At 35.0% G+C, this 15,116-nt stretch overlaps 7 protein-coding genes and 1 pseudogene across 7 annotated transcripts; all 8 read left to right on the top strand.

Moving 5' to 3' along the window:
* Window positions 1-3,125: 3,125 nt before the first annotated feature.
* On the top strand, window positions 3,126-3,536 carry LOC145841402 (histone H3-like). Its single transcript, XM_082948763.1, has one exon. The coding sequence runs from the start codon at window positions 3,126-3,128 to the stop codon at window positions 3,534-3,536; it is 411 nt and encodes a 136-aa protein (XP_082804889.1).
* Window positions 3,537-3,714: 178 nt separating this feature from the next.
* Window positions 3,715-4,026, top strand: LOC145840994 (histone H4-like). The gene has a single exon (XM_082948352.1). The coding sequence runs from the start codon at window positions 3,715-3,717 to the stop codon at window positions 4,024-4,026; it is 312 nt and encodes a 103-aa protein (XP_082804478.1).
* Window positions 4,027-4,208: 182 nt separating this feature from the next.
* LOC145841401 (histone H2A) lies at window positions 4,209-4,589 on the top strand. Its single transcript, XM_082948762.1, has one exon. It carries the CDS (start codon window positions 4,209-4,211, stop codon window positions 4,587-4,589), a length of 381 nt encoding a protein of 126 aa, XP_082804888.1.
* Window positions 4,590-4,731: 142 nt separating this feature from the next.
* LOC145841400 (histone H2B type 1-K-like) lies at window positions 4,732-5,068 on the top strand (annotated as a pseudogene).
* A 7,901-nt stretch (window positions 5,069-12,969) lies between these two features.
* Window positions 12,970-13,380, top strand: LOC145841399 (histone H3). The gene has a single exon (XM_082948760.1). The coding sequence runs from the start codon at window positions 12,970-12,972 to the stop codon at window positions 13,378-13,380; it is 411 nt and encodes a 136-aa protein (XP_082804886.1).
* Window positions 13,381-13,565: 185 nt separating this feature from the next.
* Window positions 13,566-13,877, top strand: LOC145840433 (histone H4-like). Its single transcript, XM_082947694.1, has one exon. It carries the CDS (start codon window positions 13,566-13,568, stop codon window positions 13,875-13,877), a length of 312 nt encoding a protein of 103 aa, XP_082803820.1.
* A 180-nt stretch (window positions 13,878-14,057) lies between these two features.
* Window positions 14,058-14,438, top strand: LOC145841398 (histone H2A). The gene has a single exon (XM_082948759.1). It carries the CDS (start codon window positions 14,058-14,060, stop codon window positions 14,436-14,438), a length of 381 nt encoding a protein of 126 aa, XP_082804885.1.
* A 143-nt stretch (window positions 14,439-14,581) lies between these two features.
* On the top strand, window positions 14,582-14,935 carry LOC145841397 (histone H2B type 1-K-like). The gene has a single exon (XM_082948758.1). It carries the CDS (start codon window positions 14,582-14,584, stop codon window positions 14,933-14,935), a length of 354 nt encoding a protein of 117 aa, XP_082804884.1.
* The last annotated feature ends 181 nt before the right edge of the window (window positions 14,936-15,116 follow it).

The following is a 15,116-nucleotide window of genomic DNA, read 5'->3' as shown; positions in this document are numbered from 1 at the left end:
CGAAAAATGTATATGATCGGTATGAATCATTGATCCAACATACAACAGCTCAAAAAGAAAAGCCTACGGCACGCGGTATTCCCAAGCGGTCACCCATCAAGTACTAAGACACTGCTTAACTTCCCAGATCGGACGAGATGGGGTGCGTTCAGTGTGGTATGGTCGTAGGCGTCTAGCAGCGAAAAAAAGCGATCATAAACAAATAAGCTGTCTGAAACTTGTAGATTGTTAGCTTAAGTGTTTCTTATGTTTAGAGCCCACTTTGTTCTAACTCATTAAAATAAATTAAGCCTTTCTAGTCTTTACTTTTCACATTTTTTTCTTAGCTTCAACCTTCATAAAACTATTCAGCTTTGATTTTTAGTTGTTAGAGTACACAATATCATTACAGTGTAACGACATAGCAACATTATAAGACAGAAATTAACTAGTTTTATACTACATACAAAATAACTAATTAGCTAAACTAAAAAGCATATGTAGTTTAACACTACTTAAGTTTGTTTGTACAAGTTCTACGATAGTATAAGTGATTAAGCAATGTACATGTTTGAGATAAGAAAAGATCATAAATTAAAAGAAAAAGCAATAACTAAAACATATTGGTCATGTTTTTACAAACTCAAATGCTGTTGTTACAACAGAAGTGTTCGAAACACCTGAGAACAAAAGATAACTTGTTTATAATGAGCTTGGATTAACATTAATACCAAGTCAGAGATAACTAGTAATGGTTTAACAATCTTTTTAGAATTAATCATAGCAAAACATTTAGTCAACTGCCTACATTGTGCAGAACATTGCGATGAATCTAGTTTTTAGTACACTTAGAAGCTACTTTTAGTAGTTGAGCAGTTGTAATTGAGTTAAACATACTTTAACTTAAAACGTATACACTTCTTCGATCATACTGCTTCATTATTTGGTCAAGTCATTTTTATTTTACTCGAATTGTAGTTTTGTTTCTTTGATCAGTTGACGATGCTTCAAAATATGTAGTGAAGGTGTTTCAATTTGTTTTATCTAGTTTTGAAACGACGAAACAAACTTTGGAATAATAAACTTTAACTGTATTACTCTAAAAAACATTTACTTTGTTAAACACATTGCAACCTTTTAAGTACTGATTGTACACGAAAGTTTATCTAAACATTAAGGTTTTCAAATGAGTTTTGAAAGATTATTGCTTGAATACTGTTTGATTTTTTAACTTTTTTTTGTTTAGGAACGCTTCTTTTTTAATACTGCTTTAAAAATAAGCCTAACATCTTTTTTTACGTAAGACTTTTCTTCTCGTAATAAGCATTGATAAGAAACTTTTTAATAACTTCGTATTGATATTTTGGTCTTGCAAAAATTCTTTGAACAGTACTGATGTTTATTTAAATGTAAACAGTTTTATCTTGCTTTGGAAAGTTACGATCAAATCTATTTGTAAAATCTGCAAAGAAAAGTCTTAGTTCAGTTTCGAGTATAACAGATAAAACGTTGTTGAAAAACTAAAACAAACAGTTTGAAAAGTTATTTTAAATACTTTTAACTGTGTAACTACTTTCTTTTTACATAAACTTATTGGCACTTTTTAAAATAAACCTACTTGCTTTTAAACTTTTGTTTGTAACTTTTGATGTGTTTGTAACTTTTTATATGTTCAGCGCGTTTTTGAGAAGGTAAGTGACTAGTATGTGCAAGAACAAACTTAAAACTTAAGTAGTTAAATTGAATTAGATGGTGTAATTAATTTTTTTAGTACTACCCTTTTTATTATGAGTAAATTTAAGGTAATGATAACTAGTAAAATCACACAAAACGAATACTTGTGCATTTTTCGGTTTTTTTTTACAAATCAGCACAGTTTAAAATGTAATCAAGTTAAACATACTTCATGGGTTTTACGGTTAACAAAGCTGGCTGGAAATAAAATAATAAAACTTTGCTTGAGCTTGAGATGAAAAAAAAACACTTGTCCTTGTCTAAAACTTTACTACTTTAACCTTTCAGCTTAAGAAAACTAAGTCGGGTGTGTAGTAGTATAATTTGTTTCATTTGTGGTTTATCTCACTAAATGGAGAGATGTCCTGTAGCATTTAGACTGTTTTTCTGGACTTTTAAAGCTAACCTTTAAAAAAAAATTCACTTCTGGATCGGGCTAAGTCTTGTTTCTTTATCACTGGAACATTTTTAACATTAGTAGTAAAGCAACTTTGCTTTTATTAGCATACAGGCTTTAAACTCAAACGCTAATGCTCGTATAATCAGTAAAAGGTACCTGAGAAAGCAAAACTGCTCAACAGTCAATTCGTCACAGTCAGTAACTGCTGAAAGTATTGTTTTGCTTTCTTTAATCATCATACAAAATGTCTACAACAGCAGTAGCAGCACCATCAGCAGCGGCACCGGCCGCAGTTAAGGCCAGGTCTTCCAAGAGACCAAGCGCCAAGAAGGCAGAACACCCGACTTACAGGGAAATGATCAGCTCTGCCCTGGGAGCAATGAAAGAACGAAAAGGTACATCCCGCCAGAAGATACAAAAGTTTATCGCGGAAACCTACAAGCTTGAGCTCTCAGCTTCTAATTCTCACTTGAAGAGAGCACTTACCAGCGGCGTGACCAAGGGTGCTTTTCTCCAGACTACTGGAAAAGGCGCTTCTGGCTCGTTCAAGCTTGCTCCAATGCCAGCTGCTGGTCCCAAGAAGAGGACAAAAAAAGTAGCTTAAAAGCCAGCAGTAAAGAAGACCGCAGCTAAAAAACGAGTGAAGAAGTGTGCTCCCAAGAAGGCAGCAAAAAAACCAGCAGCCAAAAAGCGACCTGCTAAAAAGTGTGCTCCTAAGAAGGCAGCGTCTAAAAAAGCTGCAAGCAAGAAGAAGAAAGTAACAAAGAAGAAGCCGGCAGCCAAAAAAGCATCTAAGAAGGCAAGTACCAAGAAGAGCTGCAAGAAATAAGTTGTTCTTTTACCCAAGGTCCTTTTCAGGACCACTCAATTAAAGTATAAACAAAATTTAAAACGTAAACAGTGTTACTAAACTAAAAATATGCAAATCAATGAGATACAGTGGAATCGCCTGCGTCCGTGTCTATGTAAACAGTATATAAACAGTCTTCCGTTAAACAGCTTTATCATCAAAATGGCTCGTACCAAGCAAACCGCTCGTAAGTCAACCGGAGGCAAGGCCCCAAGGAAACAGCTCGCCACCAAGGCCGCTCGCAAGAGCGCACCCGCTACCGGAGGTGTAAAGAAGCCTCATCGCTACAGACCCGGCACAGTTGCTCTGAGAGAAATCAGACGCTACCAGAAGTCAACTGAGCTTCTTTTGCGCAAGTTGCCTTTCCAGCGTCTGGTACGTGAAATAGCTCAAGACTTCAAAACTGACTTGAGGTTTCAAAGCAGTGCCGTGATGGCTTTGCAAGGAGCCAGCGAGGCGTACCTCGTTGGTTTGTTCGAAGATACTAACCTTTGCGCGATCCACGCCAAGCGTGTGACGATCATGCCCAAAGACATCCAGCTCGCCAGGAGAATGCGTGGCGAAAGAGCTTAAGAATTGGCTAAAACCGGTCCTTTCCAGGACCACCTTTGAAAATGAGACAAAAACCAAACGAAATAATGTAAATTAAAGATGTTTCTTTTTGGTATGCAAATGAGTTTTGTCGTAACCGTACGCGTCCGTAACAGCTTGTATATATAGTCGAGGGACTGACAAAATTAGTATATTCAACATGTCTGGACGTGGCAAAGGAGGTAAAGGTCTAGGAAAAGGAGGTGCCAAGCGCCATCGCAAAGTACTTCGCGATAACATCCAAGGTATCACGAAACCAGCAATCCGCCGTTTGGCTCGCCGAGGCGGAGTAAAGCGAATCTCGGGACTGATTTATGAAGAAACGAGAGGCGTCATGAAAGTTTTCTTGGAAAACGTTAGTCGCGATGCAGTAACATACACAGAGCACGCCAAGCGCAAGACCGTCACAGCACTTGACGTCGTGTACGCACTCAAGCGTCAAGGAAGAACCTTGTACGGCTTTGGTGGCTAAACAATTAGCGAACCGGTCCTTTTTAGGACCACCTATATCAATAAAATGTATTTTGCAACCATTGACAAATTAAAGTAGCAGCTACGATTTATGCAAATTAGCTTTTCGTTCGTCGCGGTTAGGTTGGTTTGAGTTGTATATGTAGCTGTGCAAGTAACATTGCACAATCATTCGAACACAGCATGTCGGGACGTGGTAAAGGATCAAAACTCAAATCTAAGCCGAAGAGCAGGTCTTCTCGTGCAGGACTGCAGTTTCCAGTCGGTCGCGTGCACCGTCTGTTGCGCACTGGCAACTACAGCCAAAGAGTCGGAGCCGGTGCTCCAGTTTATCTGGCTGCCGTTCTCGAGTACTTGAGCGCAGAAGTGCTCGAGCTTGCCGGTAACGCTGCTCGTGACAACAAGAAAAGCAGGATCATTCCTCGCCATTTGCAACTAGCTATCCGCAACGACGAAGAGTTGAACAAACTTCTCGGAGGCGTCACTATTGCTCAAGGTGGTGTTCTTCCAAACATCCAGGCAGTATTATTGCCTAAGAAGACCGCTTCAAAAAAGTCCGCCTAAGTTTAAACAAACCAGGTCCTTTTCAGGACCACCTAAAACATTTACGACAAACGAGAGAAGCGGTCGTTCGCGTACAGAACTGCTAATTTGCATAAATTTTCAGTATATATACCAGAGCCGAGACTCAAGTTCACTCATCATTATGACAGCTACCAAAGGCGCGAAGAAATCAGTAGCCAAGACCACTCCGGTCGACGGCAAGAAGAAGCGAAGGAGGAGGCACAAACAAAGTTTTGAAGCAAGTGCACCCCGACAACGGAATCTCCAGCAAGGCGATGGGAATCATGAACTCTTTTGTCAACGACATCTTCGAGCGCATTGCAGCAGAGACTTCACGTTTGGCTCATTACAACAAGAGGTCAACTGTGAGCAGCCGCGAAATTCAAACTGCTGTCAGGCTCTTGCTCCCCGGCGAGTTGTCAAAGCACGCAGTTTCAGAAGGAACTAAAGCTGTTACCAAATACACCAGCTCAAAATAAATGCTCAACAACCGGTCCTTTTTAGGACCACCATTTGAATAAAACCAGCTATTAGATAACTACTTGTAAGTAAAATTTGCTTTAACAGTAATACCAACAAATTGATATTTATACAAATAAAAAGACAAACTATTTTGTCCTACTCAACTCTTACATTATGGAATAAATCTAACATGAAAAAAAATAGTAGTAGCAATAAAAATATTTGCAAAAAAGGTTTAACTAACTTGAATATATTGCCCGTAAGTTATTTTCTTCTTAACATTTTTTATAAAGAAAACTACTTCTTATTCATTTGTTGAACTTCTGTTAAAACATTCAGTAAGTAAGTATATTCGTTTTAAAAAAAACTTTATGTTCAACTTATAACAAAAAAAAAACAATTTAAATTATCTTTTTAAGCTTTTGTTGTTTGTAAGTAACACAATGAGCTATAACTTTTCAAATGTGTTCTTCTTAACATTTTGAATGCGATTGAAACCGTGGAACACGTTTTTGAAAGTACAAAAATGGAAGTAAAAGTTCAGAACAAAAACAACAAGTGTGATTTTCAAGTACAGTTAATTATTCTTTCTTACAAAGCTAACATAAACTTAGCTTGTTTAGATATATTGTCAAGTTAAAACGCCACCATCTGAAACAAGTCAATTCATTAGCTGAAACATGGTACAAAAGAAAAAAAGTAACAGCTTGTACCACTTGTTTCATATATTTTAAGGTAAAAACTAGATATGATACAACTTGATGACCTAAAACAACTATAATGCTTTAGTTTAGTTTATATTTGCCTTAAATCTAAAGTAATCAGGACAACCAATTGATTTAACCAGCTACTAGAGTCTCTAAACTGTGTCAAACAAGCCTTAATAAAACGACTAAATGTACAAACCTTAATCTACATTGTGTTGGTGGATTAACAGTTAGTATACTTGGATAATACAGTTTACTTATGAGTGACAATATCCCTGTTTTCCTGTCTTACCACTTAGTTACACTTACTATAGTTTTTTTTTTACTTTTACTTGATGAAACTCTTTTTGAGAAAGAGCTAGTTATGTTTGAAATCATTGCTTAAACTGTGGAATAATATTTAGTATCTAAGTGTTAGGTAAAAATTTCCATAGGCATTTTCTTGTTTAAACAAAACTTGTTTTGATTCATTTTACTTTGTGGACTTGTTTTTCAAACATTTAAAAAAATTTGAATTTTGTTTATTAAAAGAAATAGTGCTATGTCACTTAAAAGTAAAAATAAAAGTTTGAATGAAAATAATACTTTCAATTACAATGAGAGAAAAACTTAACTTTGCAATAATATATACTTACTTGACTCAATTACAGCAACTAAACTTGGATTTTATTTTCAAAATGTATTAATCTTGTTAATAAGAATGCAACTGAAACCGTTAAAAAGTTATTAAAAGTTGTACAATTCATTTATGTAAAACAGCGTTTTTTCAAACAAACATTCAATTTAAGTATAACAACAATTTAACAGTACTGTTGAAATATTTGTATTAACCTTAGGATTGTTGTGTTCAACTCAAATTGTTAGTGGCTTTATCAAATAAAAACAACTACACATAAAAACATGATACAAAGAAAAAAAGTTGTTACCATTTTTTGTATCTCGTTTTTAGGCTGTACATGACACAAATAAAAACTACTGTAATCATTCTTTCCATAAGTCTAAAGCTTACGTGCACCACCAATCAGTTATACAAGCTGCTAATGTCTACTAAACTCACACAATTTCATTCTTAATCCACTTTATGCTTATAAACGATCCAAGAACACCACATCTCACTTTAAATTTATATTTTATCGCTTTCCATTGTTAATTAAATAGTTAAGCTTGCTATGATTTCTCCACTTTTACTTTGTTTTTGATGTAACTTTTACGAAGGAAACTAGTGTGATCACTGCTCTAACCCTTAACTCATTGCTTAAGGTACTTGAATGCTTAGTGAAAATCTTTAACTAACTTGAACGTGTTTTTCGTGGTCTTTTTCTTGTTATCTCATTTAATCAAGGAACTCATTCTTATTCATGCTTACTTTGTGGACTTTTGTTCGTTTATCATTCAATAATTATTTGGTTTTTAGTTTATTAAAATAAAGTTATGCTACGTCACTGTAAAAACTAGTTATATTTTTTAATGAAAATAATAAGAATAAAACTTCACTGAATTATTAATAGAAAATGTTTTCAACTGTTAATAGCAATAAAGTGTTAACGTTTCATAAAAAGTATTGTTCAATTACAACCAAAAACATGCATAGCTATTCAAAATTCATACATTACAATACATAAATGTAAACAACATCGATTGTTCAAAAGAAACATAATACTATCAACAAGCACACAATTGACCAAAACAAAAACAGCTTAAATAAATGATGAAAGTGTATACCTAAAACTATAATTTTCCAAAGACGACATCTATTTGTTAGGTTGCTTAACTAGTCAAACATATGAAACAAACCAATTCATTAGCTGAAACATGGTACACAGGAAAAGAAGTAACATATTCTTACCATTCATTTGTGTTACTTGTTACAACTACATGTGAGACAACTTGATGACTTAAAACGACTTAAACAGTTTGTCATTAGTTATTTTTGTTATAAATGTAAAGTTATCAGGACCACCACTTAATTTAACCACTTACTAATGCCCACTAAGCAATGTTAAACAAGCTCCAACTAAACGACAAAAATGTACCAAACTTAATGTTCCTTGTGCTGGTGAAAGCCCAAAAGCAAGGTAAAAGGTCAGTCAGAATGTTTGTATAACACACTTTACTTAAAGTTTTACTTTTATGTTTTATTTTTAGTCACTTTGTTGTACTTACAATTGTTTTGGTTCTCTTACATGACATTTTAAACTACTTGTGAGGATGGAGCTAGTTGCAATTAAAAAGCATCGCTTAAGTCTCTTACGCTACATGTAATTAAACTTTTTTAACTAACTTGATTTTTGTGTCCATAGGATTTTCTCGTTAAGTTCTTTTTTTAAACAATACTTATTCCCACTATGCTTACTTTGTTTACTTCTTTTTGCAATATCTAACAAATATTTAGTTTATCTAAAAAAAAAATTCTACGTCATCGTAAAAAAATGTTATATTTTTAAATGAAAATAATACATTAAATTGTAACAAAATAAGCTTAACTTTGTTTATTATTAAAAAAAATCTCATCAATAGCTTCTAGAATTTTTTATTACTATTTATTGCATGTATTTCAAACTATATAAAACAGTTTAGAGTTGTAAAATATACATGTGTAAACAACAGTTGATGTTCAAGTCAAAATGAAAACCATTAACAAACTTGCGATCTCAGTACAACAATCATGAAGTAACACGACCAAAATCTTTTTACAAAGCTTAAAACTGTTTTATTGAACTCAAATTGTTCACAGCTTTATTTGATCTTGTTTCAGAAAGTTATAACCAAACTTCAACTAAAACACAATTGAAAACATGCATTGCAATTTAAAACTCATAAAAAACATAAGCAAAAAACAACATCAACAAGTATACAACTTATTACAACATGAACAAAAAAGAACAATTAGAATCTTTAACCTTAAAAATCTTGCATTGTTTAGTTGATTTAACATTGCTTATAGCTTTATCAAGTTAAAGCATCAACATTTAAATCAAACTAAATCAATTGGTACAAAAGAAGTAACAGGATGTTACCATTTAGTTCTATCAGTTTTTTATGGTACATATCACTTATCTAAACCACATATAATACAATTTGATAGCTTAAAACGGCTTTAACAATTTTTTTTTTACTATGCTTTTTTATAAATCAATGGTAATCTACCTATTTGTTTAACTAGCTTTTAATGTATACTAAGCAGTATTAAACTACCATTAACTAAACAAAATATGTGTACAATTTTAACAACTTTGTGCTGGTAAAAGATCAAATGTAAGAGTTAGAGCTAGTTGAATGAAACATTTTACTTCTACATAACGTTTTTTGAGCTCCTTATAATTGCTTTTGTAATTTTATCTGACCATTTTCAACTACTTTGAGAAAGGAGCTAGTTATGTTTTAAAAATATTGTTTAAATCGTTGAACAAGTTTTATAAATTAGTTATAATTGAATGTTTCATAAAAAGCTTCAACTAACTTCAGTGTGTTGTCCGTAGGCTTTTTCTTAAAAACTTCTTTATTTGCACAAAACTTATTCTCATATACGCTTACTTTGTATACTTGTTTTTTTTTTTCATTAAATAACTACTTAGTTTGTTTTTAAAAATTTGTCCTACGTCACTATAAGTAACAATTATATTTTAAATGGAAATAAAACAGTTAGTTTTTATTTTATACGTTAAATAAACTTATTAAAAATACTTGATCATTTGAGGTTTAATTAAAAAAGTTATATTAACTATGTTTGTTGAAACTCAATTTAAAACTTAATATAAAAAACAGTCTCAAAGTTATACAACAAATAAAAGTAAACAACTGTGATTGTTCAAAACAAAAAAAAGACAATCAAAAGCATACAGTTTCAGTACAACCATCATTAAATCTTTCGTTTTACAAACCCTAGACTTTTTTTGAACTTAGTAGCTTACGGATTTTTCAAATGAAAACATCAATACATAAAAATACTAACAGCTGAAACGTTATGCAAAGGAAAAGAAGTATACAGCTTTGTAACTCAATTGAACACTATGTATGACACACTTGATGACTCAAAACTGCTGTAACTGTTTGTTTTAAGTTATGTTTTTTTAAAGTAAGATAAGTTTAAGATAAACGAAAAATGTATATGATCGGTATGAATCATTGGTCCAACATACAACAGCTCAAAAAGAAAAGCCTACGGCACGCGGTATTCCCAAGCGGTCACCCATCAAGTACTAAGACACTGCTTAACTTCCCAGATCGGACGAGATGGGGTGCGTTTAGTGTGGTATGGTCGTAGGCGTCTAGCAGCGAAAAAAAGCGATTATAAACAAATATGCTGTCTGAAACTTGTAGATTGTTTGCTTAAGTGTTTCTTATGTTTAGAGCCCACTTTGTCCAACTAATAAAAATAAATTAAGCCTTTCTAGTCTTTACTTTTCACATTTTTTTCTTAGCTTCAAGCTTCATAAAACTATTCAGCTATTGATTTTTAGTTGTTAGAGTACACAATATCATTACAGTGTAACGACATAGCAACATTATAAGACAGAAATTAACTAGTTTTATACTACATACAAAATAACTAATTAGCTAAACTAAAAAGCATATGTAGTTTAAGAATTTGTACAAGTTCTACGATAGTATAAGTGATTAAGCAATGTACAAGTTTGAGATAAGAAAATTTCTTAAATTAAAAGAAAAAGACACAGCAATAAATAAAAAAAATTGGTCATGTTTTTACAAACTTAAATGCTGTTGTTACAACAAAAGTGTTCGAAACACCTGAGAACAAAATATAACTTGTTTATAATGAGCTTGGATTAACATTAATACCAAGTCAGAGATAACTAGTAATGGTTTAGCAATCTTTTTAAAATTAACCATAGCAAAACACTTAGTCAACTGCCTACGTTGTGCAGAACATTGTGATGAATCTAGTTTTTAGTACACTTAGAAGCTACTTTTAGTAGTTAAGCAGTTGTAATTGAGTTAAACATACTTTAACTTATAAACGTATACACTTCTTCGATCATACTGCTTCATTGTTTGGTCAAGTCATTTTTATTTTACTTGAATTGTAGTTTCTTTGATCAGTTAACGATGCTTCAAAATATGCAGTGAAGATGTTTTAATTTGTGTTATCTAGTTTTGAAACGACGAAACAAACTTTGGAATAATAAACTTTAACTGTATTACTCTCAAAAACATTTACGTGCTAAACCATTAAACACATTGCAACCTTTTAAGTACTGATTGTACACGAAAGTTTATCTAAACATTAAGGTTTTCAAATGAGTTTTGAAAGATTATTGCTTGAATACTGTTTGATTTTTTAACTTTTTTTTGTTTAGGAACGACCCTTTTTTAATACTGCTTTAAAAATAATCCTAACATCTTTTTTTACGTAAGACTTTTCTTCTCGTAATAAGCATTGATAAGAAACTTTTTAATAACTTCGTATTGCTTTTGGTCTTGCAAAATTTCTATGAACAGTACTGATGTTTATTTAAGTGTAAATAGGTTTATCTTGCTTTGGAAAGTTACGATCAAATCTATTTGTAAAATCTGCAAAGAAAAGTCTTAGTTCAGTTTCGAGTATAACAGATAAAACGTTGTTGAAAAACTAAAACAAACAGTTTGGAAAAGTTATTTCAAATACTTTTAACTGTGTAACTACTTTCTTTTTACATAAACTTATCGGCACTTTTTAAAATAAACCTACTTGCTTTTAAACTTTTGTTTGTAACTTTTGATATGTTTGTAACTTTTTATATGTTCAGCTCGTTTTTGAGAAGGTAAGTGACTAGTATATGCAAGAACAAACTTAAAACTTAGGTAGTTAAATTGAATTAGATGGTGTAATTAAATTTTTTAGTACTACCCATTTTATTATGAGTAAATTTAAGGTAATGATAACTAGTAAAATCACACAAAACGAATACTTGTGCATTTTTCGGTTTTTTTTTACAAATCAGCACAGTTTAAAATGTAATCAAGTTAAACATACTTCACGGGTTTTACGGTTAACAAAGCTGGCTGGAAATAAAATAATAAAACTTTGCTTGAGATGAATAAAAACACTTGTCCTTGTCTAAAACTTTACTAATTTAAGCTTGCAGCTTAAGAAAACTAAGCCGGGTGTGTAGTATTATAATTTGTTTCATTTGTGGTTTATCTCACTAAATGGAGAGATGTGCTGTAGCGTTTAGACTGTTTTTCTGGACCTTTAAAGCTAACCTTTAAAAAAAAATTCACTTCTGGATCGGGCTAAGTCTTGTTTCTTTATCACTGGAACATTTTTAACATTAGTAGTAAAGCAACTTTGCTTTTATTAGCATACAGGCTTTAAACTCACACGCTAATGCTCGTATTAATCAGTAAAAGGTACCTGAGAAAGCAAAACTGCTCAACAGTCAATTCGTCACAGTCAGTAACTGCTGAAAGTATTGTTTTGCTTTCTTTTATCAACATACAAAATGTCTACAACAGCAGTAGCAGCACCAACAGCAGCGGCACCGGCCGCAGTTAAGGCCAGGTCTTCCAAGAGACCAAGCGCCAAGAAGGCAGAACACCCGACATACAGGGAAATGATCAGCTCTGCCCTGGGAGCAATGAAAGAACGAAAAGGTACATCCCGCCAGAAGATACAAAAGTTTATCGCGGAAACCTACAAGCTTGAGCTCTCAGCTTCTAATTCTCACTTGAAGAGAGCACTTACCAGCGGCGTGACCAAGGGTGCTTTTCTCCAGACTACTGGAAAAGGCGCTTCTGGCTCGTTCAAGCTTGCTCCAATGCCAGCTGCTGGTCCCAAGAAGAGGACAAAAAAAGTAACTAAAAAGCCAGCAGTAAAGAAGACCGCAGTTAAAAAACGAGTGAAGAAGTGTGCTCCCAAGAAGGCAGCAAAAAAACCAGCAGCCAAAAAGCGACCTGCTCAAAAGTGTGCTCCTAAGAAGGCAGCATCTAAAAAAGCTGCAAGCAAGAAGAAGAAAGTAACAAAGAAGAAGCCGGCAGCCAAAAAAGCATCTAAGAAGGCAAGTACCAAGAAGAGCTGCAAGAAATAAGTTGTTCTTTTACCCAAGGTCCTTTTCAGGACCACTCAATTAAAGTATAAACAAAATTTAAAACGCAAACAATGTTACTAAACTAAAAATATGCAAATCAATGAGATACAGTGGAATCGCCTGCGTCCGTGTCTATGTAAACAGTATATAAACAGTCTTCCGTTAAACAGCATTATCATCAAAATGGCTCGTACCAAGCAAACCGCTCGTAAGTCAACCGGAGGCAAGGCTCCAAGGAAACAGCTCGCCACCAAGGCCGCTCGCAAGAGCGCACCCGCTACCGGAGGTGTGAAGAAGCCTCATCGCTACAGACCCGGCACAGTTGCTCTGAGAGAAATCAGACGGTACCAGAAGTCAACTGAGCTTCTTTTGCGCAAGTTGCCTTTCCAGCGTCTGGTACGTGAAATAGCTCAAGACTTCAAAACTGACTTGAGGTTTCAAAGCAGTGCCGTAATGGCTTTGCAAGAAGCCAGCGAGGCGTACCTCGTTGGTTTGTTCGAAGATACTAACCTTTGCGCGATCCACGCCAAGCGTGTGACGATCATGCCCAAAGACATCCAGCTCGCCAGGAGAATGCGTGGCGAAAGAGCTTAAGAATTGGCTATAACCGGTCCTTTTCAGGACCACCTTTAAACTTTTAAAATGAGACAAAGACCAAACGAAAGAATGTAAATTAAAGATGTTTCTTTTTGGTATGCAAATGAGTTTTGTCGTAACCGTACGCGTCCGTAACAGCTTGTATATATAGTCGAGGGACTGACAAAGTCAGTATAACCAACATGTCTGGACGCGGCAAAGGAGGTAAAGGTCTAGGAAAAGGAGGTGCCAAGCGCCATCGCAAAGTACTTCGCGATAACATCCAAGGTATCACGAAACCAGCAATCCGCCGTTTGGCTCGCCGAGGCGGAGTAAAGCGAATCTCGGGACTGATTTATGAAGAAACGAGAGGCGTCATGAAAGTTTTCTTGGAAAATGTTATTCGCGATGCAGTAACATACACAGAGCACGCCAAGCGCAAGACCGTCACAGCACTTGACGTCGTGTACGCACTCAAGCGTCAAGGAAGAACCTTGTACGGCTTTGGTGGCTAAACAATTTGCGAACCCGGTCCTTTTTAGGACCACCTACATCAATAAAATTTATTTTGCAAACATTGACAAATTAAAGTAGCAGGTACGATTTATGCAAATTAGCTTTTCGTTCGTCGCGGTTAGGTTTGAGTTGTATATCCAGCTGTGCAAGTAACATTGCACAATCATTCGAACAACAACATGTCGGGACGTGGTAAAGGATCAAAACTCAAATCTAAGCCGAAGAGCAGGTCTTCTCGCGCAGGACTGCAGTTTCCAGTCGGACGCGTGCACCGTCTGTTGCGCACTGGCAACTACAGCCAAAGAGTCGGAGCCGGTGCTCCAGTTTATCTGGCTGCCGTTCTCGAGTACTTGAGCGCAGAAGTGCTCGAGCTTGCCGGTAACGCTGCTCGTGACAACAAGAAAAGCAGGATCATTCCTCGCCATTTGCAACTAGCTATCCGCAACGACGAAGAGTTGAACAAACTTCTCGGAGGCGTCACTATTGCTCAAGGTGGTGTTCTTCCAAACATCCAGGCAGTATTATTGCCTAAGAAGACCGCTTCAAAAAAGTCCGCCTAAGTTTAAACAAATCAGGTCCTTTTCAGGACCACCTAAGAAAATTTACGACAAACGAGAGAAGCGATCGTTCGCGTACAGAACTGCTAATTTGCATAAATTTTCACTATATATACCAGAGCCGAGACCCAAGTTCACACATCATTATGACAGCTACCAAAGGCGCGAAGAAATCAGTAGCCAAGACCACTCCGGTCGACGGCAAGAAGAAGCGAAGGAGGAGGCACAAACAAAGCTTTGGCATTTACGTGTACAAAGTTTTGAAGCAAGTGCACCCCGACACCGGAATCTCCAGCAAGGCGATGGGAATCATGAACTCTTTTGTCAACGACATCTTCGAGCGCATTGCAGCAGAGGCTTCACGCTTGGCTCATTACAACAAGAGGTCAACTGTGAGCAGCCGCGAAATTCAAACTGCTGTCAGGCTCTTGCTCCCCGGCGAGTTGTCAAAGCACGCAGTTTCAGAAGGAACTAAAGCTGTTACCAAATACACCAGCTAAAAATAAATGCTCAACAACCGGTCCTTTTTAGCACCACCATTTGAATAAAACCAGCTATTAGATAACCACTTGTAAGTAAAAATTACTTTAACAGTAATACCAACATATTTATACAAAATATAAAGCATATACCTAGACAAACTATTTTGTTTTGTCCTACTCAACTCTTACATTATGGAAT

This window comes from Thalia democratica, chromosome 7 (assembly GCF_965202585.1).
Source record: "Thalia democratica chromosome 7, ktThaDemo2.hap1.1, whole genome shotgun sequence".
Classification (NCBI taxonomy): Eukaryota; Metazoa; Chordata; class Thaliacea; order Salpida; family Salpidae; genus Thalia; species Thalia democratica.
This window is presented reverse-complemented; position numbering and strand designations above follow the sequence as displayed.